Source organism: Piliocolobus tephrosceles, chromosome 7 (assembly GCF_002776525.5).
Source record: "Piliocolobus tephrosceles isolate RC106 chromosome 7, ASM277652v3, whole genome shotgun sequence".
Classification (NCBI taxonomy): Eukaryota; Metazoa; Chordata; class Mammalia; order Primates; family Cercopithecidae; genus Piliocolobus; species Piliocolobus tephrosceles.
Genome location: NC_045440.1, coordinates 98999921 through 99025478, shown reverse-complemented (window position 1 = coordinate 99025478; position 25558 = coordinate 98999921). Strand labels below are relative to the sequence as shown.

Sequence of the window (25558 nt, the reverse complement as noted above, 5' to 3'; positions counted from 1 at the left end):
AGATATAAACCAGGAAACTGCTGGCAGACATCTCGTAACTGAGGGAAGAGTTTGTGTGAACGAGGCCAACAAAGAGGTATCAGAACAAAAACATGAATTCAAGTAATTCCTTTCACCCTGAATCAACACGCACAAACTAACTTTGCAATGAGCGAGGGGTATGTGAACAAATAAATTCCCTCTTTGGCTTAAGCTGACTTAGGCTGAGTTTTCTATAACTTATAACCAAAAGTTGAAACTGCTGCAGTAAACTTGAAGTAAATACCAAACAGGAGAAGTTCCTGGAAAAGAGGTTTCTATAAAGCACAAACCACTGACTAACTCCAGAAATGCTAGAGGTTATTTCAGATGTGTAACAGCATTAGATGTCTGATCTATTTTCTATTTTCTGGCCCCCCAAAAAAGGGATACAATAATTGGCAGCAAGAAAAGTAGAATAAACATATCTTTTAAAAGGAACATGCACAGTCATTTTTTTAAAGTCTCCTGCTGCCTTTGTTTTCCTACCACCACCTTCCTTAGCTAATAAATGTTTGTCATTGTATTCATTTGCATTTGGATTTCTCATTTTACAGAATTCTCAGATGTTTCAGTTTCCATTCATTTTTATGACATACATGTTATCAACTCACACAATAGTTACCAAAACCCCTTACAGAAAAATCAATGGTTTCAAGAAACTTGGTGAATATGTAGCAATTTTTGAAATACTTAAATCTCAAAAGTAATACTTAAGCTTACATGTAAGATTTTATCTGATCATTCATCAAGCTTCATATTCCAACTTCTTAACAACCAAAATGTCTCCCTGCCCCCTCCTTCTCTCTTAGGATAAAGAATACATACATTAAACGGGGCTCCCAGGTATTCTGGATGAGGAAAATACTATGGGAAAAACAGCATAGCAGCTTGGTTAACTCCCCTCTACCCTCACAAATCTATTTCATTCCACACCCCAAAAACAGAGACTTGAAAATATAAAATATCCAAGGTTATAAACAATAAAGAAGTTATGGAATTTGTCCAGAAAAACACAAATCTTCTGTTCAACACAAAGTACATACATTAGGAAAAATAACTAGAATATTTTAACCATTATTATATACGAGAGGGCAGAGGGAGGTTGTCTTTCATGAAATCTGGATTGCACATGTCTGGCAAGGAAAAAAAAGATTAATAATCTATCACAAAGCCCCACAACTAGTGATTCAAAATGAAAGCTTTCACTACTTACACCATATGTAAATATATATATATATATATACAAGCTGCTTATAATCCCTTGATCTGCAGAGAAAGAGAACTGATACTCTACTGTGAAAATGGTCAGTGGGTACACATTTTAAAATCCTTTCCCACATGAAAAGATTCCTGAAAAAGAGATCAGAAGACAACAGAAAAGCACTCAATATATATGGAGTTGTAAATCCAGTATGAACCAGTATCTATTACACAAAGGGGGAACATGCCACAAAGTGATTAGGAAAGTCAAACATGAATTAGTCTAATAACACAAAGGCAAATATAAACCCCAAAGAGCACTTTATTGAACAGAAATCCACACGTATCAAAAAGATGTCTATTATTAACAATGATATATCAAGCTTTTAAGCTCCAAATAAATCTTAATAATCAATAATGCGAACTTGGTATGCCCTTACCAAGAAAAAAAAGTTTGAAGAAGCACTTAACATCAAGGCAAAACATACACATATTTTTAAAATATAACAAACCAAATGTTTACCATAAAGGCTATTATTATATGCAAGGTATTGATTCTAAGGGCACTTGGATAAAATATGCTAGTATATTTTGAATAGCCACTGCTTGATTCTTTTATTTATTTGGTTATTTACTTATTTATTTGTTTGTTTATTGAGGTGGAGTCTCACTCTGTCACCCATGCTGGAGTGCAGTGGCAAGATCTAGGCTCACTGCAACCTCTGCCTCCTGGGTTCAAGTGATTCTCATGCCTCAGTCTCCCAGTAGCTGGGATTACAGGCGCATGCCAACACGCCAGGCTAATTTTTGTATTTTTAGTAGAGATGGGGTTTCTCCATGTTGGCCAGGTTGGTCTCAAACTCCTGAACCCAAGAGATCTGCCCACCTCAGCCTCCCAAAGTGCTGCGATTACAGGTGTGAGTCACCTCACCCAGCCACCACCATTTGATTCTATTAAAGAAACTAACAGTGTACCTAAAAATGTACACTACAACCATCCTTTAACCCAGGGACTGATGCTGATTGACATTTAAATATGCTTCATTAATAGTTTTCTGTTGTGACAACACTCTTGCACAGCCCCACTATACAATTGTGCCAAGATTTCTCGAAAGTACAGAAAGAGGTCTGTGTTATGGAATGTATGTTTTCTTCATTAACAACAATAATTCAAAGTACCAATGGTGACTACTAAGATTCTATTCTTGGTTCTACAGTTCTCTGCATTCTTCTACCCAAATACATCTGACAGATAATCATGTTCAAAACACAAAGACACTTTTATCTAACTAAGTGAGATGATAGGATAAGGATGACAATGTCAAAAGCAAATATATATAGGGCCATTTATGTGCCAGGTGTTATTCTTTAAATGCATGTAATCTTCATAACAACTCATATCTTATCCCATATATCAGATGAAGAAATTAAGTCACAGAGAAGTTTAAAAACTTGCCCAAGTTCAGAGAGGTAGTATGTAGCAGAGCTAGGATTCAAATCCTGGCAGTCTGACTCCAGATTTCATGTTCTCAGCTCAATTCTAGTCTTCAGCTATAATTCCAATCCTTTCTTTCAATATGACTACTTAATCTCTGTATGTTTCCATTTCTCATCTGGAACATGCGTCAATAATAGTTCTTACTTCACACAGTCCCCCCATCTTTATGAGGATTAAATGCCATAATATACACAATGTATTTAGAAAAGTACCTGGCACATAAAAGTAATACATATGTCTGTTGTTATTTTATCTACCAAATGTCTGTCACTGGATTTGAGAACCACTGTTCTAAAACTATAACAATCAGTGAGCATTTACCAAGCAGAATAGTCTCAATGTACCCTTTACACTGGTAACTAAAGAAAACTGGACTTTCTCAACTATTTTCATTATGAAACAAGTCTACCACCAGCCTTCAAGAAAAGATACAAATCATTTAAGAGTTGCCCTCTTCAGCCTGGAATTTCTTCTCCATTATTTAGTGTTCCCTCACACCCACCCAAAATTACAGAAATAGAACTCATCCTGATAAAGGTATATAGTGAAAATGTCTCTTATATACCAAACTGAATGTTCACATAACTTTTAAGACATAAAACCTATGTGGTATTTTAGGCCAGGTGTGGTGGCTCACATCTGTAATCCCAGGACTTTGCGAGGCTGAGGTGGATGGATCACCTGAGGTCGGGAGTTCAAGACCAGCCTGGCCAACATGGTGAAATCCCATCTCCACTAAAAATATAAAAATTAGTCAGGCATGGTGGTGCATGCCTATAATCCCAGATACCTGGGAGACTGAGGCACAACAACTGCTTGAACCTGGGAAGCAGAGGTTGCAGTAAGCCAAGATAGTGCCACTGCACTCCAGCCTGAGCAACAGGGCAAGACTCCGTCTCAGGAAAAAAAAAAAAAAAAAAAAAAAAAAAAAAACACCTGTGTGGTATTTTAATGTAATTTTCATCTATACAGCTGGATGCTGGGTACTCTTGAACCAGAATACTACTCCCAGAGTTTGGCTTCACGAAAGAGCTACAAAGTGTGAAGACTGAAAGAACTACAACCATCCTTTAACCCAGGGACTGATGCTGATTGACATTTAAATATGCTTCATTAATAGTTTTCTGTTGTGACAACACTCTTGCACAGCCCCACTATACAATTGTGCCAAGATTTCTCGAAAGTACAGAAGGAGGAGGAAAACCACTGGATAGATCCTAGAGTACATACATATTCAACAACAGACTATCAAATTACTCTTCGAAGTAGTTGTACTAATTTAAACTCCTAACAGTATGATAGCATATAGAGTATATATAAGGCACAGGTGAATATAATAAATTTGGAAGCATTTCTATGGACAGGGTCACAGCCAAGAGCAGACAATGAAGTGATCTATCAAGTAAACCCCAGAAGGACTCCCAGCTTAGTACCATAGGGTAGGAAGAGCAAGAGTGAAAGGGAGTTCACTTTTTCATGGAAGCTGAAAAGAAGAAAATGGAACAACAGTTGGCTCCTTGTCCCCAGTCTGCCCCTACTCCCATGTACATGCAGATTACATGAATTCTATCATTTATCCCCAGATCAAAAAAAAGGGGAAAGGGTTCCTCTCTAAAGAAATTCAGGGGACTGGGCACGGTGGCTCACGCCTGCAATCCCAGCACTTTGGGAGGCCGAGGTGGGCGGATCATGAGGTCAGGAGATGGAGACCATCCTGGCTAACACGGTGAAACCCCATCTCTACTAAAAAAAAAAAAAATGAGACGGGGGTGGTGGCAGGCGACGTAGTCCCAGCTACTTGGGAGGCTGAGGCAGGAGAATGGCGTGAACCTGGGAGGCGGAGCTTGCAGTGAGCCGAGATGGCGCCACCGCACTCCAGCCTGGGCGACAGAGTGAGACTCCTTCTCAAAACAAAAAAAAAGAAAGAAATTCAATAAAACCTGTTGTAGGCCCTTTCCCTTAAAAGCTAGCTCCCAACCCATTCACCCTATTATGCCTGTTAGTCAAAAGGCATTGCTTATGGTGAGACCTGATCAGCCTTCCAGTCCCAAGGGCAAGACCAGAATAAATAAAACAAGGAAATCAATAACCCTGGAAGAAACAGAAATGATTCAGGAAACAGACAATAGCATTTATTTAAAAAACTTATTATTCTTAAAGCAATTTCAAAAGCTTTTCTATCCATGTCAGTATCAATATGTTATGAAAAAGGAATAAGCGTAAGCGTTCTTTTAATTAAAATATAACTGCTGAAATAAAAAGTTCAGTTAGAAGAGTCAGAAAATAAAGCAAAATAAAGCACCCTGCCTCCTCCAAAAGGCAAAAAGACATAAAGAGAGGAAAATCTAAGAGGAAAAACAAATTCAGGAGATTCAAGCTTTCAATAAAGAAAACAGAAATTTTCCAAAGCTGAAGGCAGACAAGTGTTTATATATTAAAAGGAACTACTGAATGCCGAGCATAACTAATAAAAAGGACTCACATGTAGGCACATTCTTGTGAAATATCAGAAACATTAAGATAAAAAGAAAAGTCCAGAAATTTCCAGAGGGGGAAAAAAACTACAAATAAATAAGACTCAGACAGCCATTATCAACACTAGATGTTAGAAGATAAATGGAGGAAAGTCTCAAAGCTCTGAGAGAAAATTATTTTCACTGTAAAATTCTACTTAGGCTATCGACCAAGTATAAAAGCAAAATAAAGACATTTTCAGATACGCAAAGGCTCAAACAATAATTGACCTCTTATTCTTGTATCATGAAGAAGACAGTTTAGGAAGAATACAAAACAAAGGTAAAAACCAAGAAAACAGGAAATATCCTTTTTTTAATGGTGGCACTAACCCAAGAGTCAAGTGAAAAGAAATTCTAAGGATACAGCTACAAAGCAGACCTCAAAGCAATGAGTCCACATTAGAACAAGAAATCAGGAAGCTCCAAAGAAAATCTCAAAGAAGAATCACATACATTCCAGGAAATAAATATACTGAGTAAGAAACTCAAAGATATTACCAAAGCGATAAAAGATGCATACATTGCTTTTCTCAAAATAACAAAAAAAGGAAAAAACTCCCAGAAACAGGAAATTATATAACAACATGATCCTAACATAGAGCCATCAACCTAAAATGTGGAAATGATTTTGAGTAATTGATTGATTAAGTGTGAGAAAAGTAAATCCATTTAGACCACATGCTGGGAACATTCTCCTTTGGGTAATCTAAGATATTTAGAGATAGAAATAAAATTTGAGCATATCATTGTTTCCTCTTCCAAGATGTTCTTTGCCCTCTCTTCTCTCCTCTCACTCATTTATTCATTCATTCTTTCAATATTTACTGAGCACCCGTGCTAGGAGCTGAAGATAAAACAGTGAACAAAAAAAAAGAAAAATCCCTGCCCTTTTGAAGCTTATATTCAACAACTCCTACTCTTTCAAGAATCTGCTAATGCAGCAGTCTCCAATCCCTGGGTACTGGTCCATGGCCTGTTAGGAACCGGGCCACACAGCAGGAGGTGCGTGGCGGGTGGGCGAGCATTACTGCCTGAGCTCCACCTCCTCCTCCTGTTGGATCAGCAGCAGCATTAGATTCTCATAGGACAACAAACCCTATTGTGAACTGCGCATGCAAGGAATCTAGGTTGTGCATTCCTTATGAGAATCTAATGCCTGATGATCTGAGCTGAACTGGTTTCATCCTGAAACTATCACCCCCAACCACAGAAAAATTGTCTTCCATGAAACCAGTCCCTGGTGCCAAAAAGGTGGAGGACCACTGTGCTAACAGATTCTCTCACCAATGAAACTTTTTCTAAATTGTTAGACTATGTGTGTCTCCTTTTTTCCTCCTAAAGAGCTCTAACTCTTTGCAAAACAGAATTTGGCTTTTTACATACCTATTACCTCATCTAGTGTGTGAAGAATGCAAGACACCAACATTTATTAGTTATTTGTACCTCTAGTGAACAGCACTGGGCCTAAATCAATAAATGGGTTTTGAACCTTTCTACTCAACCAAAATGTAAATAAAACAGCTGTATTCATCCACTCTCACACTGCTATAAAGAACTACCTGAGACTGGGTAATTTAGAAGAAAAGAGATTTGACTGACTCACAGTTCCACAGGCTGTACAGGAAGCATCGCTGGGGAGGCCTCAGGAGACTTATAATCGTGATGGAAGGGCAAAGGGGAAGCAAACACCAAATTCTCATGGCAGAGCGGGAGAGAGGATGAAGGGGGAAGTGCTACACACTCTGATGAGAACTCACTATCACAAGAACAGCCAGGGGGAAATCTGCACCCATGATCCAATCACCTCCCACCAGGTCCCTCCCCAAACACTGCGGATTACAATTCAACATGAGATCTGAGTGGGAACGTAGAGCTAAACCATATCAACTGCCAAGTAAACTGTAAAGCATTATGCAAATGTTACTTATTACTTAACAGATGAGGACACTGAAGTCCTTCTCAGTTAAATGATTTGCTCCAGACCATAAAACTAGTCTGTAGAAGAACCAAAACTAAAACCCATATTGCTGAAAGCCTGGGTTCATGCCATTTCTACTGTACTAGGTTGAATGAAAACAAGTAGTCAAATCAAAAAATGGGCCTAAATAGGAGAGAATTACCTTAGGCATTTTTTTTAGAATGTTTTTAAGTATACAATAAACATCTAAAACATAGACTCTATTTCTTCCATATGTCAAGACATAGCTTTATAATTATGTAAAGATTGTTTGAAAAGCCGCTAATCAAAAATCTAACCTATCTTTTAAGAGTTTCAATTTCACAGAGTTATGCATTCTACTCTGTAGTATGTTTGAAATGCATAAATGTTTCGAGATGTTTAATGGCATTTAGTATAATATAAATTGGTTTTTTAAAAACTTCCTCACGGGAAACCTTCAAAACTCATTACCACAAATATACTAAACTTTTTATTCTTTTTAAACTTGAAAACACTTGACTCCTCAAAAAAAAAAAATGCTTATATTACCTTATACAACAACAACAAAAAGCTTTTTCATGAGTTACAGCAAGCCTATGGTTAAAATTATCAAGATACACATTTTTTAAATTAAGCAAAAAATTAAACATAGATACATATATAACTTTTGTAAAAATCAGAGAGCTAATGAAACATATTCTGGTATTTCACACATGCCAAGGTTACTAGTAAGCATACTTTTTATGGCTTGTCTTTGGTATATGACCATATTTGTTCAGCAATCCACATTATTAATACTGAATAGTAGTCATGGAAATTATAACTTATCCACCAAAATATAACACTGAATAGAGAGGTAGGGTAATTTTATATTCACAGGATAAGAAGCCAAAAAATTGGCTGTTTCGGCTCAACATTTATCAAAGGCTTGTTGGTGCCAAAAGCTATTCTAGGCACTTGGAATATTTCAAGATGAATATATTAAAATTCCTGTCCTTGAGGAGTTTACTCCTCAAGGAGAAAGGCAACTGCAACTACTCTTCTCCCAAATAGTAAAAGCTGACTAATTAAATGTAACTCACAAGTATAGGATACCATGGCTGGATGAAACAAAGAAGTTTCATCAAACTTAAAAGATAGTTTAAAATACTGTGAAAAAATCAGTTACTGAACATGTATGATACCAGGACTTGAGCTGTGTTTGTGACTCTGATCACAAAAATCAGAAATTTAAGTCACATACACTATATTATAGAGCCCCAAATACTTAAAAACCAAAAGGACTCAATGAATACTAACCTAATAGATTTTTACTTATAACGTAACCAGAAGAGTCAAGAGAAACTTTTATCACCCACTAGAATACAGGAGAGTTCTACCTTTTTCCTAATTCTAGTACCACTACCATTAATTACTATAATTCGTTACCAGCTCAGGTGCCAACTCTGTGATCTGGCCCATGCTGAGTAAGAATCGGCACTTAAATAGACAAAATCTCTATCCTTTACAACTCAGACTCAGTTACAATCACTGGAATATGTCTAATTAATCCACAACTTAATTCTATGCCTTCATCTTTTCCTACATGTTTCCCAAAGAAAAAGTACAGATCAGCTTTTGAAGGTCCGTCTTTAATATCTATGCTGACAATCAGATAATTTGTTTTATGACTTTTAAAGCAAACTGTCAAGCAATAAAATGGATCCAAAAAAAAAGGCCAACAGAAACAACAAACAGCAAAGAATAGGCACAAAAAGAACATGAAACAGCCAATACAAATATGAAAAGACAGCCTACCTAATAGTCAAAATAAACATCATCACCACAGTAAAAATAGCATTCATTGTGCTTTCTTTATGTAAGAGTGAATATGCAATAAAGACTCAATTAATTAATCAACGATTTACTAAACAGACAACAAACTACCTGAGAAAATATGCAAATTTTCAAATAAGAGGTAACATTTTCAGCTGGGACTTCAAGGATGCAAGTTCACTAGGCAAAGACTGGGGGTAGGGATAACACTAAAAGAAAGTCAGAGGACAGGGCAAGGGCATACATATCATCACCAAAATATTAAGCCAGTTCTTATTCTAGGAGCCAGTTCTCATTGTAACACTGAAGTGGAAAGTACCTGATAAAACAGTGACAAGGTATGAAACTGTACAGGTAGAAAGGAGGTAACATATAAACTCTGTTTATGTATCAGGCTAAAAAATTTGAACTTAAAAGTTTTGTTTAAAAAACATGTAACTTAATTGGACTTGCTCTTTCCTGTGCCTTTTATTTTCAGTTTTCAAGGAAATATTTGTTCAAAAATAAACAATAGTCAATAATTCAGAATCAAGAACATTTTATCCCTAATAAGATTTCTCTCAAAGACAAGCACAATTCCACACACAAAAAAAATACATTACTTAGGTGGTCCTCCAAGACTTACTACTCTTAAAACAAATTAAGAATTTAGAATCCATTGTCAACTCCCTAAATCATCACATAATTTTGTTTCTTCTCTATAGTAAACGAAGCTCACTATATATAAATATGTACAAATAGAATATGCAAATTATACATAGTCAGACAAGATCCAAAAGTTTCTAATAATGTAATCTAAGCTGTCCATTACTCTGAGAAAGCTTTATATTAATATGGTTGGTATATGTAATATATACATAATCAAAGCAACTATACAGTTAAGCTCTCACATCAGAACAGGATTATGCTGTCAGAGCAACATCCATATGGGTCCACTTGAGCACCAATCCAACCTTGTCCTCAATCTATATTTTATAGTTTTTATTAACAATTTAAAGATAAGCACAAAACAATAATTTCAGTGGTCATGTTTTTACATTTTTTTTAGATTTATAAAGGTTAAAGTTTTCAATAAAGTTTTACATCCATAGATCATACATGAATTCATTTAAGTGAATATAATAATAAGAAAAATCAAGTCAAGGATTCCACCTGACATACCCAAATGACCAAGAGTAAAAAGAGATGCAAGCAAATTAGTAAACCAGTATCTGAGATACTCACTGCAACGAACAGGCCCCAAACACAAAGCATGAGTTTCAAGGACAAGTTAAAACTCCTAAAAAGAGATTAAGAGAAATAACTGGGGTACTAGGCAAGAATGATACAAAATGTCAAACAGGATTATTAAGTGGATTACAAAAAAAGGTACGTGGATAGAAAATAAATAAGCAAATGACTAATTAGTAAAATCAAGGAACAGGGTCAGAGGAGTACCAATGGCAAAAGTTGCTATGGTGAATAATAAAAATATACAAGATACAGCATTCTTAGATACTACCATTAGCCAACTTGAAAATATAACAACAAAAGATCATTCATATTAGCAGTAAAAATGACAAAGCTCCTAGAAGCAAATCAAATTTAAAATGTACACGTTTTTTGTTTTTTGTTTTTTGTTTTTGAGACGGGGTATCACCCTGTCGCCTCAGCTGGAGTGCAGTGGTGCAATCTCGGCTCATTGCAATGTCTGCCCTGCAGGTTCAAGCGATTCTCCTGCCTCAGTCTCCCGAGTAGCTAGGATTATAGGCGCCCGCCATCAAACCCAGCTAATTTTTTTGTATTTTTAGTAGAGACGGGGTTTTGCCACGTAGGCCAGGCTAGTCTTGAACTCCCACCACCACACTCAGCTAATTTTTTTCTATTTTTAGTAGAGACGGGGTTTTGCCATGTTGGTCAGGCTAGTCTCAAACTCCTGACCTCAGGAGATCCACCTGCCTTAGCCTCCAAAAGTGCCAGGATTACAGCCATGAGCTACCGCACCCAGCCTAACGATTTTCAAGGAGATTTAAAAATGCATTTAAATACAAAAAAGAAGAACTGAACACAAAGATATTCTATGATCATGGATTGGAAAATATCAGTTAACACAAATTATGAGTTAAACCTAATTCCAATCACAAACCCAGCAAGACTTTTTGTGGAGCTTGACAACTTATTCTAAAACTTATATGAGGCCAGGCACGGTGGCTCATGCCTGTAATCCCAACACTTCGGGTGACCGGGTGGATCCACCTCAGGTCAGGAGTTTGAGACCAGCCTGGCCAATGTGGCGAAACCCGATCTCTACTAAACATATAAAAATTAGGTGGGTGTGGTGGCAGGTGCTTATAATCCCAGCTACTAGGGAGGCTGAGGCATGAGAATCACTTGAACCTGGGAGGCGGAGGCTGCAGTTAGTCAAGATCACGCCATTGCACTCCAGCCTGGGCAACAAGAACAAAACTCTGTCTCAAAAAATAATAATAATAATAAAATAAATAAATAAAACACATATGAGAGATCAAGGAAAACAAAGACAAGGGAATTGCATCCCAAATATCAAACATGCCACCATATAATTAAGAACATATTTCTGTTGCAGAAGCAGGCAAATAAATCTCTGCTAGAACAGAGACCAAATATAAAGCCAAATATATACATAACCTTAGTAGGACAGGCTTATAAGCCAGTTAAAAAGGGATAGAAAATTGTGTTAGGACAATTAGATTTCCACACAGAAAAAAAAAAAAAAGAAGTGCTGTATACCCCATCTCATATCATATACAGAAATAAACTCCAGCTAGATGAAAGACGTAGGTAAAAAACCAGCCTGTTGCAAGACAAGAGTGACACCATTTCGAAGCAAAACCACCATAATGACAGGAGTTTGGCTCCGGCAGTAAGGTCTTTAAAGAACTGCCTGTAGCATAGATAACCCCTCATAAAGATGTTTATCTAACCTCTCCAGTGGTCACGAATAGCAAGAAAGTCTGAGGTGTCACCAGCTGCACGTTTTACCAAAACAGCTTGCTATATAAAGGATATTTTGGGGAGCGTGGATGTGGGAATACACCACCTTTTGGCCACCCAAAACATTATTTCTGTAAGTCTGTAATAAATGTCTTTTTATAAGAAACTGGATTTGTCAGCAACTTTCTTCAGCCTCTCAGCTCCCTTAGTCTTTGGGGGTAGCTTTGCATATGTTTGCGCATAGCAGAACAGAACTGCCAATAACAAAACTTGTACTATTTGAAAGAGCTCCACTTCTGGTAATGATAAACTAGATAATTCAGACCACTCTCCTGCTGAAAGAACTAAAATGTCTGGACAAAATACATTTAAAAGTCTATGTTAAGGCTAATGAAGACACAAGGCTAATGAAAACAAAATATTAGAAAAAAGAAAAAGAAAGAGGTGAGCCTAGCAATAAGGGATGCTTTTCTCCAAGAGGCATCTATTAATTACAGAATAGAGGCCAAGAGGCTAAGAAGCAGAGCAGACCTTTTGAATGACTTACAAGATGAGAAGGTCAAAAACTGGAAATCAAAATCTACCAAGAAACTGCGAAACCCTATAATGCCAAAGGACCATATCCTAGATGTAAAGGAGGATCAACCCTCAAAAGTACAGTCATGTGTCACCTGACAACATGGATACATTCCAAAAAAGACATTATTAGGCAATTTCATCATTGTGTGAACATCACAGAGTGTGTTTACACAAACCTAGATGGTACAGCCTATTGCTCCTAGGCTACAAACCTGTATAGCATGTTACTGTACAGAATGCTGTAGGCAGCAGTAACACAATGGTATTTGTGTATCTAAACACATCTAAACATAGAAAAAGTACAGTAAAAATATGATACTATAATTTTATGGTACCACCATTCTATATGCAGTCCATCATTGATGGAGACATCATTATGTGGCACATAACTGTACTAAAGCCCAGATTCAAATTATCTCTAACCCTAATTGAATTAAAGTGATCCAGGATTGCTAGTTCTAGTCACCAGATAGAAACAAACAAAAACCTTAAGTAAAATACATCAATATTCAGAAGTTCAAAAAACCTCTGTCACGTTTTATGCAATGTCTAGCACTCTATCAAAGATCACAAGGCATAGACAAAAACAATAAAAAACAAGAGAAACAATATAAAATAGAGACACACAGGAGATTAACATTTAAAGATTAGCAGACAGAATTAGACTATAATTAATATGTTCTAGGATATGAGCCTAAGAAACAAAGTGAGACCCTATCTCTCCAAAACATCAAAAAACTTAGCCGGGCATGGTGGCACATGACTGTGGTTCCAGCTACTCAGGAGGCTGAAGTGGGAAGATCACTTGAGCCCAGGAGGTCGAGGCTATAGTGAGCCATGATCACACCACTGCACTAGAGCCTGAGTCACTGCACTAGAGCAAGACCCTGTCTCAAAAAGAAAAACAAAAAATAAAAATAAATTATGTTCTGGAATATAAAATACAAGATTTTTGGATAATATCTTTAAAAGGCTAAAAGGAATCACTAACCTATAATTCTTTACCCAGCAAATATACTGTTCAGAAGTGAAGTGAGGGTCAGGCATAGTTGCTCACATCAGTCATCCCAGCACTATGGGAAGCCAAGGCAGGAGAATTGCTTGAGACCAGGAGTTGAAGACCAGCCTGGGCAATACAGCCAGACCCCATCTCTACAAAACAAAATTGTTTTAATTAGCCAGGCATGATGGCATGCTCCTGAAGTCCTAGCTACTCAGGAGGCTAAGGCTGGAGGATCGCTTGAGCCCAGAAGTTCAAGGTTGCAGTGAACTGTGATCACATCACTACATTCTAGCCTGGGCAAAAGAGCGAAAACCTGTCTCAAAAAAAGGAAAAAAGAAAACATGAAGTAAAATAACAACATGTTCACCAAAAAAAAACAAAAACAGAAACAAACAAACAAAAAACCCCCAGGTATTAGCATCATACCCACACATAATAAAATACTAACAGATATTCTTCAGGCAATTGGGAAATGCAGAAAGAAATAAAGAACAATAAAAAGCATAAATATATGAGTAAATATAAACATTTGCAATATAAAATAACAAGAATTCCTTGTTCTATTTCAAATGTATACAGAATTTAAAAAAACAAAGCAGATCACAAAAAAAACAACAGACCTTACAAGCTCTTAAAAACACATTGCCATATTCTTAGGAAAAGATTGTTTCATGACCATGAAAACAGTGACTAGAGTGAGTTTTACACCTGTTTAATCAAAGACGACTGTTATACTCGTCAAATTTTTGAAAGCTAGTCAATCAGTAATAGTCATCCTTCTGAAATTCAGACAATCAAGAGTATCCTTCAGTGAACAAAGGCTTACAACGTCCAGATACTTTTTAAATGGAATGTTACATATCTTTATATTATTAATCTTAACAATAATGGTACTCTTTTTGAATAATAAATAAATGAAGAAAAATGTCCTTGCACTAGAAAAGAAAGATACAAATATTTTTGAGACTTAATAGGAGCTGTCATCAAGGCAACACTCAGAAACAATATACCTACAGCTCCTAATCAATCTCTTGTGCAGCTCTGGGCTCCTTTTCATATATGGAAATTAGACTATTACCATGTCATCCCAGAACCCAGGGTACCTGTTGTGTGAGAGGAACAACTATGCTATTCCAAGTGTACGACTCCCCAACATGCTCAGTGGACTGTGTCTTATAACAAAGAATATGAACAGATAAAATCTTTTCTTTGATAACTGACAAAGAGTTTTCTGAAGATAATGATCTGATCCATACCTATCTTTAAGAACTACAGTATGCCTTCACAGTTGTAATTATTGGCAACAAGAATTAAACTTCTTGGATCAAATACTTCATATCTACTCAAAATTGTAACATTAACACTTAAAACTAAGAAAATGGAGATGTTTAAAATTTTCCATTTCACACCCTTTTACTTCATATTCCTACTTGATAACTTTAAATACCAAATGCACTGAGTTTAGCCCTGAAATGATATTAAAACTCTTCTCTAACTGGGATATAATTACTTTCCATTGAAGCATTGTTCTGCCACTCAAGAGTCATCTGATTTACATACATGCTAGTTAAGCACCATAGAAATTCTAAAATATATCATTAGAATGTCACAGATCACTTAATCTACTCTGTCAAAACAGGGATAATTTCAATTTCTGTTTCACTTCTCTTACAAGAAATCCTATTTACTTTCTTTTCTCTAACAGGGAAAAAAAAAATTAGTAAAATAAACTTACAGTGTACTTCCCAAATCAAACTTTAAAATGATTCTGGTTAACCACAAATTGAAGTATTTTTTCTGAATGTATTTTACTGAAACATGGCTGACAACATATAATAATGTTACTGCTACAGAATTACAAATTATTTCACTGATTACTCTTCTTATTCAAGAAAAAAAGGTCACTTTGGTCCATACAAAATTGTCCAAATAAACTAGATACACTACTAGCTTAAAGTAAACAATTTTGTAAATAGCACTTCTACTTAGAGTTAAAACATGACCATAAAAAGCTTTCATTACGCAATACATTTCACTAAGCTAAATTTATAGAAATATTACATATTTTCACACATCCTGACAATATTTGGAAAATAAATACAAAAATGTTTTATATTTTTTTAATTCAGAAGTATATAATTTCTTCAAATATTACCTGCCATAAATTATAATATAGAAAATATAATATAGAAAATTATAATATAGAAGATAATACCATGAATATTATAAACTTTAAATAAAATTCTAGCCATAATTTATGAAACTCAGATTATTAAACAACACACACACACACACTGATTCCAAATGAAGAAGAGAAGTACCATGGTAGTTTCTCTGTGACACAACAAAAATTATTCTAATAAATAAATTAAACAATCATGTAATTCCTAAATTTGTCACAGAAAGGTATGTGAGCTGGTCCTTACACCTCCTACTAGATATCATTACACAACTTAAAACCTTTTCTTTTTTCATGCTATTATTTTCTTTGTAACAAAATGCCAACTAGTCAGATTCTAAAATATGAATCTTTAGAAATGAGATTAGCAAAACTCTTTTAAAATACTTACTGTCTTGTTTCGTAATCTAATTATGTCTGAGACAGAGCCAGCGCCACAGTACTCCATAACAATCCAGAGGTCTGTATTCTTAAAATAACTGCCATAGTACTTTACAACATATGGGCTAAAAGAAAATACATAAACAATTAAATTTAGTTAATTCCCAAAGAAATTTTTTTCTTAATCCCAATGCAAGTATTTTCAACATTTCATAATGTTCCAATAAGTTAAATAAGTAAATGTCTATTGTACATCAAATTCTCAATATCTGGAGTTCACCAACTATGCATAATTAGACTTTAATTTATGGATGAAATTTAACAGGATTACAAACCAGAAGAGGACCAAATGTTTGGAGTGACTCTGAAGAAAATAAGACTTCATTTTGGCAAAGAAATTACTAGTTAACATGAGGAACAAATGAAAATTTTTCCCTTTAACTAAAGCACTTTAAATATAAGTCTTCTAAAGGATTTTGCATTCAGTCAAATATTTATCAACTCTAAAATAATCTATATTGCAATGAGGCCAAAAGAGTTATTTTAAATTTTCTTTCATTCTGGCTTTTGAAAATTCTAGAGAAAAAAATTATAACTGTTTCTGCTTAAATTTATAGAATTAAAATATTAGCAATTTAATTTCTAAATTGTGGTCTTATGTCTTCCAGAGCAGAATAAACTATGTTTATAGCCAAGCTGTCTTCAGGAAGATTTAGAAAGGGACAAATGACCATCAGCAATAATGTATATCATGGATAAACTACATATACTGATGTATGAGAAATCTTACCTATCTCAAAGAGGCAGAATACCAAATTCAAAAAATACATAGAGATAGAAAATACAAGACAGCAGAAACTAAATAGAACACAACTTTAATGCTACAAGAGCTCAAATGAGGAAATAACATTGGAATCATCCAAACAGAACTTTGTGGAAGGGAGTGGGATTTGAATGAGATTTTGAAAGAAATGTTTCAATTCCAAAATGTAGATGGAGAAGAGGGATAAGAAAATTCTAGAAAAGAGAAAGGCCATGAACATAGGTACACAAATAGAAAGAGAAAAACCAAGTATGGCATGTAAGAGCACAACTTGTTCAAATAAATACTTCTATGTAGTAGTAGCTACAATCAAAAACAGTAGCTATTTTGCTGGGCACCAATGTAAGAAAAATAAGACAGAAAAACAAGCAAAAAAAAAAATTGAAAGTATGATAAAAGAACATGTACAGACTCTACCAATTGTGGAGGTTAAGAGAAGACTGTCAGGGAAGACTTCTCAGTACAGCCTTTAAAATTTAGCTATGCTCTGTCATTGAGGCAGTAATAAATAGCTTACCATACAAAAAAGAAAAAAAACACTCAGGACCAGACGGACTCAGGGCTGAATTCTAGCAGATATACAAAGAAGAGCTGGTACCATTCCTGCTGAAACTACTTCAAAAAATTGAGAAGAAAATGCTCCCTAACTCATTCTATGAAGCCAGCATCATTCTGATACCAAAACCTGACTGAGATACAACAAAAAAAGAAAATGTTAGGCCAATATCCTTGATGAACACTGATGCAAAAGTCGTCAACAAAACATTAGCAAACCAAATCTAGTGGCACATAAAAAACCCAACCAACCACAATCAAGTAGGCTTTCTCTTTGGGATGCAAGGTTGGTTCAACATATACAAATCAATAAATTTGACTCATCACATAAACAGAACTAAAGACAAAAACCACGTGATTATCTCAATAGATACAGAAAAGGCTTTCAATAAAATTAGACGTCCATTCACATTAAAAACTCTCAACAAACTAGGTATTGAAGGAACATACCTCAAAATAGTAAGAGCCATATATGAAAAACCCACAGCCAACTATCATACTGAATGGGCATAAGCTGGAAGCATTCCCCTTGAAAAGCGGCATTAAGACAAGGATGCACTCTCTCACCATTCCTATTTAACATAGTATTGGAAGTCCCAGCAAGGGCAATCAGGCAAGAGAAAGAAAGAAAAGTCATCCAAATAGGAAGAGAGGAAGTCAAACTATCCCTGTTTGCAGATGACAATATCCCATATTTAGAAAACTCCATAGCCTCAGCCCAAAAGCTTCTTAAGCTGATAAACAACTTCAGCAAAGTCTCAGGATACAAAAGTAATGCGCAAAAATCCCTAGCATTCCTATACACCAACAACAGTCAAGCTGAGAGCCAAATCGGGAACTAACTCCCATTCACAACTGCCACAAAAAGAATAAACTACATAGGAAGACAGCAAACTAGGGAGATGAAAGGTCTCCACAAGGAGAACTATGAAACACTGCTCAAAGAAATCAGAGATGACATAAAGAAATGTGAAAACATTCCATGCTCAGGGATAGAAATAATCAGTATCATTAAAAAGAGGCTGGGCACGGTCGCTCACGCCTGTAAACCCAGCACTTTGGGAGGATCACTTGAGGTCAGGAGTTTGAGATCAGCCTGGCCAACATGGTGAAACTCCCATCTCTACTAAAAATACAAAAATTAGCTGGGCATGGTGGCGCGTGCCTGTAATGCCAGTTACTCGGGAGCGTGAGACAGGAGAATCACTTGAACTTGGAAGGCGGAGGTTGCAGTGAGCTGAGATTATGCCACTGCTCTCCAGCCTGGGCAACAGAGCAAGACTCCATCTCAAAAAATAATAATAATTAAAAAAAAAACAAAATATATATGTGTGTGTATATATATATGTGTGTGTATATATATATGTATATACACACACACACACATCATTCAAATGGTCATACTGCCCAAAGCAACTTATAGATTCAATGCCATTCTTACTAAAACTACTATTTGAGATTCAGCACAGAACTAGAAAAAATTATTTTGAAATTCATATGGAACCAAAAAAGAGCCTGAATAGCCTAAGCAAAAAGAACAAATCTGGAAGCATCACGCTACCTGACTTCAAAATATACTACAGGGCTACAGTAACCAAAACAGCATTGTTATGATACAAAAAAAGACACATAGACAAATGAAACAGAATAAAGAACCCAGAAATAAGACCACACAACTACAACTATATGATCTTTGACAAACCTGACAATAACAGGCAATGGATAAAGGATTCCCCATTCAATAAATGGTGCTGGGATAACTGGCTAGCCATATGCATAAGATTTGAAACTGGACCCCTCCCTTATATCATGTACAAAAATTTAACTCAAGATGGATTAAAGGCCTAAATGTAAAACCCAAAAATATAAAAACCCTGGAAGACAATCTAGGCAATACCATTCAGGCAAAGATTTTACGACAAAGACACCAAAAGCAATCACAACAAAAGCAAAAATTGGCAAATGGGATCTAATAAAATCAAAGAGCTTCTGTACAGCAAAGAAACTAGCAAGAGAGTAAACAGACAACTTACAGAATGAGAGAAAATTTTTGAACAAACTATGCATCCAATAAAGGTCTAATATCCAGCAGCTATAAGGAACTTAAACAGATCCACAAGAAAAAAAAAACCCCTATTAAAAAGTAGGCAAAGGACATGAACAGATACTTTTCAAAAGAAGACCTACATGTGGCCAACAAGTATATGAAAAAAAGTTCAACATCACTGATTAGAGAAATGCAAATCAAAACCACAATGAGATACCATGTTACACCAGTCAGAATAACTATTATTAAACCGTGTAAAAAAAAAAAAAAAAAAAAAAAAAAAAAAACAGATGCTGGCAAGGTTGTGGAGAAAAAAGAATGCTTACATACTGTTGGTGGGAGTGTAAATTAGTTCAACCATTGTGGAAGATAGTGTGGCAGTTCCTCAAAGACCTAGAGACAGAAATATCATTCAACCTAGCAATCCCATTACTGGATATATACCCAAAGGAATATAAATTTTTCTATTATAAAGACACATGCATGCTTATGTTCATTGTAACTAGCACTCTTCACAATAGCAAAGATACGGCATCAACCTAAATGCCTATCAATGGTAGACTGGATAATGAAAATGTGATACATATATACCATGGAATACTATGCAGCCACAAAAAAGAACAAAGTCATGTTCTTTGCAGAGACATGGACGGAGGTGGAGGCCATTGTCCTTAGCACATTAACACAGGAACAGAAAACCGAATGCTGCAAGTTCTCACTTATAACTGGGAGCTAAATGATGAGAACACATGGACACACAGAGTGAATAACACACACTGGGGCCTATCAGAAGGTGGAGGGTGGAAGGAGGGAGAGGATCAGGAAAAATAACTAATGGGTACTAGGCTTAATACCTGGGTGATAAAATAATCTGTACAACAAACCCCCATGACACAAGTTTACCCATGTAACAAATCTGCACATGTACCCCTGAACTTAAAATAAAAGTTAAAAATAAATAAATAAATAACAAAAATATCAATCATCTAAAAAATAAAAGTTAACATTTTTCCATTATAATTAAATTTTGTATTTAAAAACAAAGCCAATAAATACAAAAAAAAATTAACTATGTCTTGAAGTCAAAGGTAGAACAGAGTGGTTGGAGCTAAAAGGCCTGAATTCAAATCTGTTTTATCCCCACTGCTACTCCATTACCTCTTACACAGACTTGCTCCCCACCGGTCTCCTTGTCTTAGTTTTCTCCCCTGTTCTAATCTATGCTACATACAGTTGACAAGGTACCTTACTTCAAAACAAAAGTAAAATAAGCTGATCATACTGTTCTCCTAGTTAAACAAAAATATTCCAATCATTCTCCATTACCCAAAGGAAAAGGTCTTATCTGCTTCATATCACATACAAGTTATTTCAAAGTCTACCTTGTTACCCATATCTCTGATTACTCTCCATCTCATACCTTAAGTTTCCACACATACTCAGCTTTGCTAGGTCTTGGGAATTGAAAGTACGTATTTGGAGTTCATAATGTTCACTGAACCATTTAAGAAAAGTGCTTGTTTACAAACTAATGAAACTAAATGCGGACTTAGAACTGCGACATATGGGAAACGTAAAAAAAAAAAATTTCTTTACATGTACTCCTTTGAGGTATGGAGCCTACGTGGAAACTTTTATAGGGAGTAATGTTCCTATACCTGGCTGTGCATCAGAGCCACCTGTGACCCAAGCTCATATTCCTTTGAGGTTCTGATTCAGTAGGTTTTTAAAAGCTCTACTGGTGACTCTGATATAAACCCAGAGTTAAGCTTCACTCCACCATTGAACAGACTGTATATCCTTCAGAAAACAAACAAACAAAACTCTTTCTCTCTCTCTATTTTATTTTCCCTGAGACAGAATCTCACTCTGCCACCTAGGTTGGAGTACAGGGGCACCATCTCGGCTCACAGCAATGTCTGCCTCCTGGGTTCAAGTGATTCTCATGCCTCAACCTCCCAAGTAGCTGGGATTACGGGCCTGTGTCACCATGCCCAGCTAATTATTATAGTTTTGCTAGAGAGGGGGTTTTGCCATGTTGGCCAGGCTTGTCTTGAACTCCTGGCCTCATGTGTTCCGCCTCCCTCGGCCTCCAAAAGTGCTGAGACTACAGGCATGAATGACCATGCCCGGTCAAAAAAAAACTCTTTAAATATGAATTTTCTCATTCAAAATTTTGAAAAGTGTTAAGTAACAATGAATTCAAGATTATGTTCACTGAAAAGCACACAAAAAAATGTACATTTTTCTTGCCATGCACACTTATCAGCAATGCTAAGAGTAGAAGTGACAACTCACGAAAATTAGGAATTCTAACCTGGGCAACTACCTGAAAAAACAGCCCTATCTCTCCATAAGAGTAAGTCAAGAGAAAAAGTTGGCAAAAGGTAAAATTCTCTTCAAAAAAATAATTCATGGCCCATCTAATACCCATGTAAGTAGATGGATCCAAGTCCAACACCTCTACAACATAAAACATGGCCTCACTAACTTTAACCCAGTGAAATATTTAAGCAACTAGAACTAAACAGCCACATGCATTCACTGACCCTCTACTTGGGCCAGGCATTTGACCAGATGTCCAGTATGCACTGGTGAAACACACATCCACAATTTGGTCCCTCACACAGAATACACCAGCATGAATACAGAGGAATTAAGGAAGTAAACTCACAAATAAATGATTACTAACCACGGCAAGAAAAGAAGGGTACTATAAGATAAACTGGCTGTGACTTTATTTTGTATTCACTATTTCTGCAAATAAAATTGTTCCTAGGTCATATGAAGGAATGGAATGTATTCGTATTCCATGGTAGCCTCTGAGACTTGGAAGGCACTGGAGTATGTGAAAAACCTTTGAAGGTAGGTAAGTGAGCTTTAACAATAAAATGTCCTTTCTCCATTGAACGGCTGTGAATTACAAAATCCACAGATTGGAAAAGAAGGAAATGCTTAAACTCCAGAGGTCATATGTATACAGTGGCCATCCTCTGATACTTTCTATGTCGGCACCTTTTATACTGTAAAGCACTTATTACACCTTGTAAGGACTTTGTCATTGACTTTTATCTGCCTCCCCTAGAAGAATAGAAGCTCCATAAAGATAGGAACCAATCTGTCTTGCTTTGCATTTTATCCTCAGTAGCTCTCTTCTCATATATACAAACTGAAGGAGCAGGCCGGGCACGGTGGCTCACGCCTGTAATCCCAGCATTCTGGGAGGCTGAGGCAGGCAAATCACAAGGTCAAGAGATCGAGACCATCCTGGCCAAGATGGTGAAACCCTGTCTCTACTAAAAATACAAAAAAAATTAGCTAGGCGTGATGGCGCAGGCCTATAATCCCAGCTACTCAAGAGGCTGAGGCAAGGGAATTGCTTGAACCCAGGAGGCAGAGGTTGCGGAGAGCCAAGATCACACCACTGCACTCCAGCCTGGTGAAAGAGTGAGGCTCCGGCTCAAAAAATATATATAAAGTTAAAATTAATTAATTAATTAATTAATAAAAGAACCAATGAATAAATAAATCACACAAAAAAACTAAGACAGGACCTAATTTAGGACTCTCCAAGGGAATAACATTTAAGCTAAAATGCAAAACTTAATTAGAAGTTAGTCAGATAACTAAGCACCAAGAACTGCCCTGCAAAGGCCCTGAAAGACAGAACAAATTACCGTCAAATAATTGAACGATTAGCGGGCCTACGATAAAGTGAGTAAAGGATACAGTAGGACATACTGGAGTTGCATATGTAAGCAAAAGCCTGAGCATGAAGGGCCTCAAAACCAAGGTAAAGAGACTGGGCTATATTTGAAATACAGGAAAAAATCAGTGAAGAATTTTAAGCAGAGGAATAACATGATGTAAAGTTTCTGTGGTTGCTGAATGAAAGCTAGATTATAGGGAAGCAGATGTGAATATAGAGAGACCAATTAAAAAGTAGTGTTAGTGCATGCAGAGATTATATTAAGCATATCTATTTATTTTCTATATTCTTGATGCTTTGACATCTGGGACCTTGCTAAAACTGAAGCGACTGCCCCTCTCAGGGTTAGCTAATTTCTAGAGACAGCAAACTAACTCCCATGGAAGGATGTCTTTTATAGGCACACCAACCTATCTAGAGCCCAAACCTCCAACCACCTCTATGGTTACAGTCTAGGGTCAACTTTTCCCCTGCCCAAATTGCCCCAGGACCAGATACTAGACAACCAGAGAAAGTCCTATGCCCCAGAACCCACTTGAAATACTCAAAGTAGCCAATCCTAAACCTGTTTTACCCTGTCTCACCTGTCCCTTCCCACAGAAACCACATAAAGATTCTTGCCCACTTTTTCCCCCTCACTTTCTCTGCCTCCTAACTGACCCTGGTACTTCCCTGTGGAGCCCTCTGTGACACAGCACTCCTCCTTCTCTTGTGAGCTGTATGTGTAACAATATATCTTTTCCACAGCAATAGTCTCTTAATCTGTTGGCCTCATGATATGGGAGTAATAATAAAGCATACTTTTTTTTGAGACGGAGTCTCACTCTGTCACCCAGGTTGCAATGGCGTGATCTCAGCTCACTGCAACCTCTGCCTCCCGGGTTCAAGCGATTCTCCTGCCTCAGCCTCCTGAGTAGCTGGGATTACAGGCATCTGTCACCATGCCCAGATAATTTGTATTTACTAGACACAGGGGTTCACCATGTTGGTCAGGCTGGTCTCGAACTCCTGACCTTGTGATCCACACGGCTCGGCCTCCCAAAGTGCTGGGATTACAGGCATGAGCCACTGCGCCCAGCCCTAAAGCATATATTTTAAAAGAGAGATGTTGGTGGCTTGGATTAAAGTGAGTGTAGTAGAAATAGCAAAGAAAACAAATTCAAGAGATGTTTTCAAGGTACACAGAACACAATGTGGTAGTAGTACAGACTGGGAAGCTGGGAAACAATAAACAAGTTTTCTTCTGTTTTATTTACTGTGCCTCCCTACAATTGCATACAGAACCTACAACTTAAGACTGGCAAACTAAAGACTAAATTTTAAAGCTATCATTTTAAAAAATTAAAAAGTGAGGCCAGGCGTGGTGGCTCACACCTGTAATCCCAGCACTTTGGGAGGCCGAGGCGGGCAGATCACAAGATTAGGAGTTCGAGACAGCCTGGCCAACATGGTGAAACTCCGTCTCTACTAGAGATACAAAAAATTAGCCGGGTCTGGTGGCACACGCCTGTAATCCCAGCTACTCGGGAAGCTGAGGCAGAAGAATCTCTTGAACCCAGAAGGCAGACGTTGCAGGAGCCAAGGTCGCGCCATCGCACTCCAGCCCGGGCAACAAGGCGAGACTCCATCTCAAAAAAAAAAAAAAAAAATGTTAAAAGTGTTAACACAGCTACCAATAGGCTCAGACAGTTCAAGACCTGAGACTTCTAAACTCAAGTCTATTTCCACTAACATAGATATGCATTCAAATTCACATTTATTTAATTTTTTTTAAAGTAATTCAAACAACAAACATTCACTGAACTATTAGCAGACGCTAGGGAGAAAAACGGAAAAACATTAGACTAGTGACAAAGAATAAAGGGCAGTCCAGGCAATGCAGAACCCCTGAAGGAATTTATGTAAGGAACTAATACAATCAAACTAGCACCTAAATATTATCCTGTGCAGGATTGTCAAGGACCAAACATGATATTGTTCATTCTAGCCAGCAAGTTAACTAACTGCAATTATTTAGATGTTCTAACATCTGTTTTTAAACCATCATGTTGATTATTAATGGCTAGGGAAGAGGAGGAGAGAGTTTCACTCAAAACACTGTACACTCCAGTGTTATATACAGGCAAATCTATAAGATACTGCAGATTTGATTCCAGACCACCTCGACAAAGCAAGTATCACAATACAGTGAGTTACACAAATTTTTGTTTTCCAGAAGAACCCTTGGACCAGGAAGATTCATAGCTGAATTTTACCAAATGTATAAAGAAGAGCTGGTACCAACCCTACTGAAACTATTCCAAGAAAGCCGAGGAGGAGGGACTCCTCCCTAACTCATTCT

The 25558-nt window shown here is 36.7% G+C and overlaps 1 protein-coding gene across 1 annotated transcript in view; it reads right to left on the bottom strand.

Moving 5' to 3' along the window:
- STK3 (serine/threonine kinase 3) overlaps positions 1-25558 on the bottom strand; it is a 335851-nt gene that overhangs the window by 243394 nt on the left and 66899 nt on the right. Inside the window, exon 4 of the mRNA XM_026454966.1 lies at positions 16094-16208. Coding sequence (XP_026310751.1) covers positions 16094-16208 — 115 coding nt within the window. The remainder of the gene's footprint in view (positions 1-16093; positions 16209-25558) is intronic.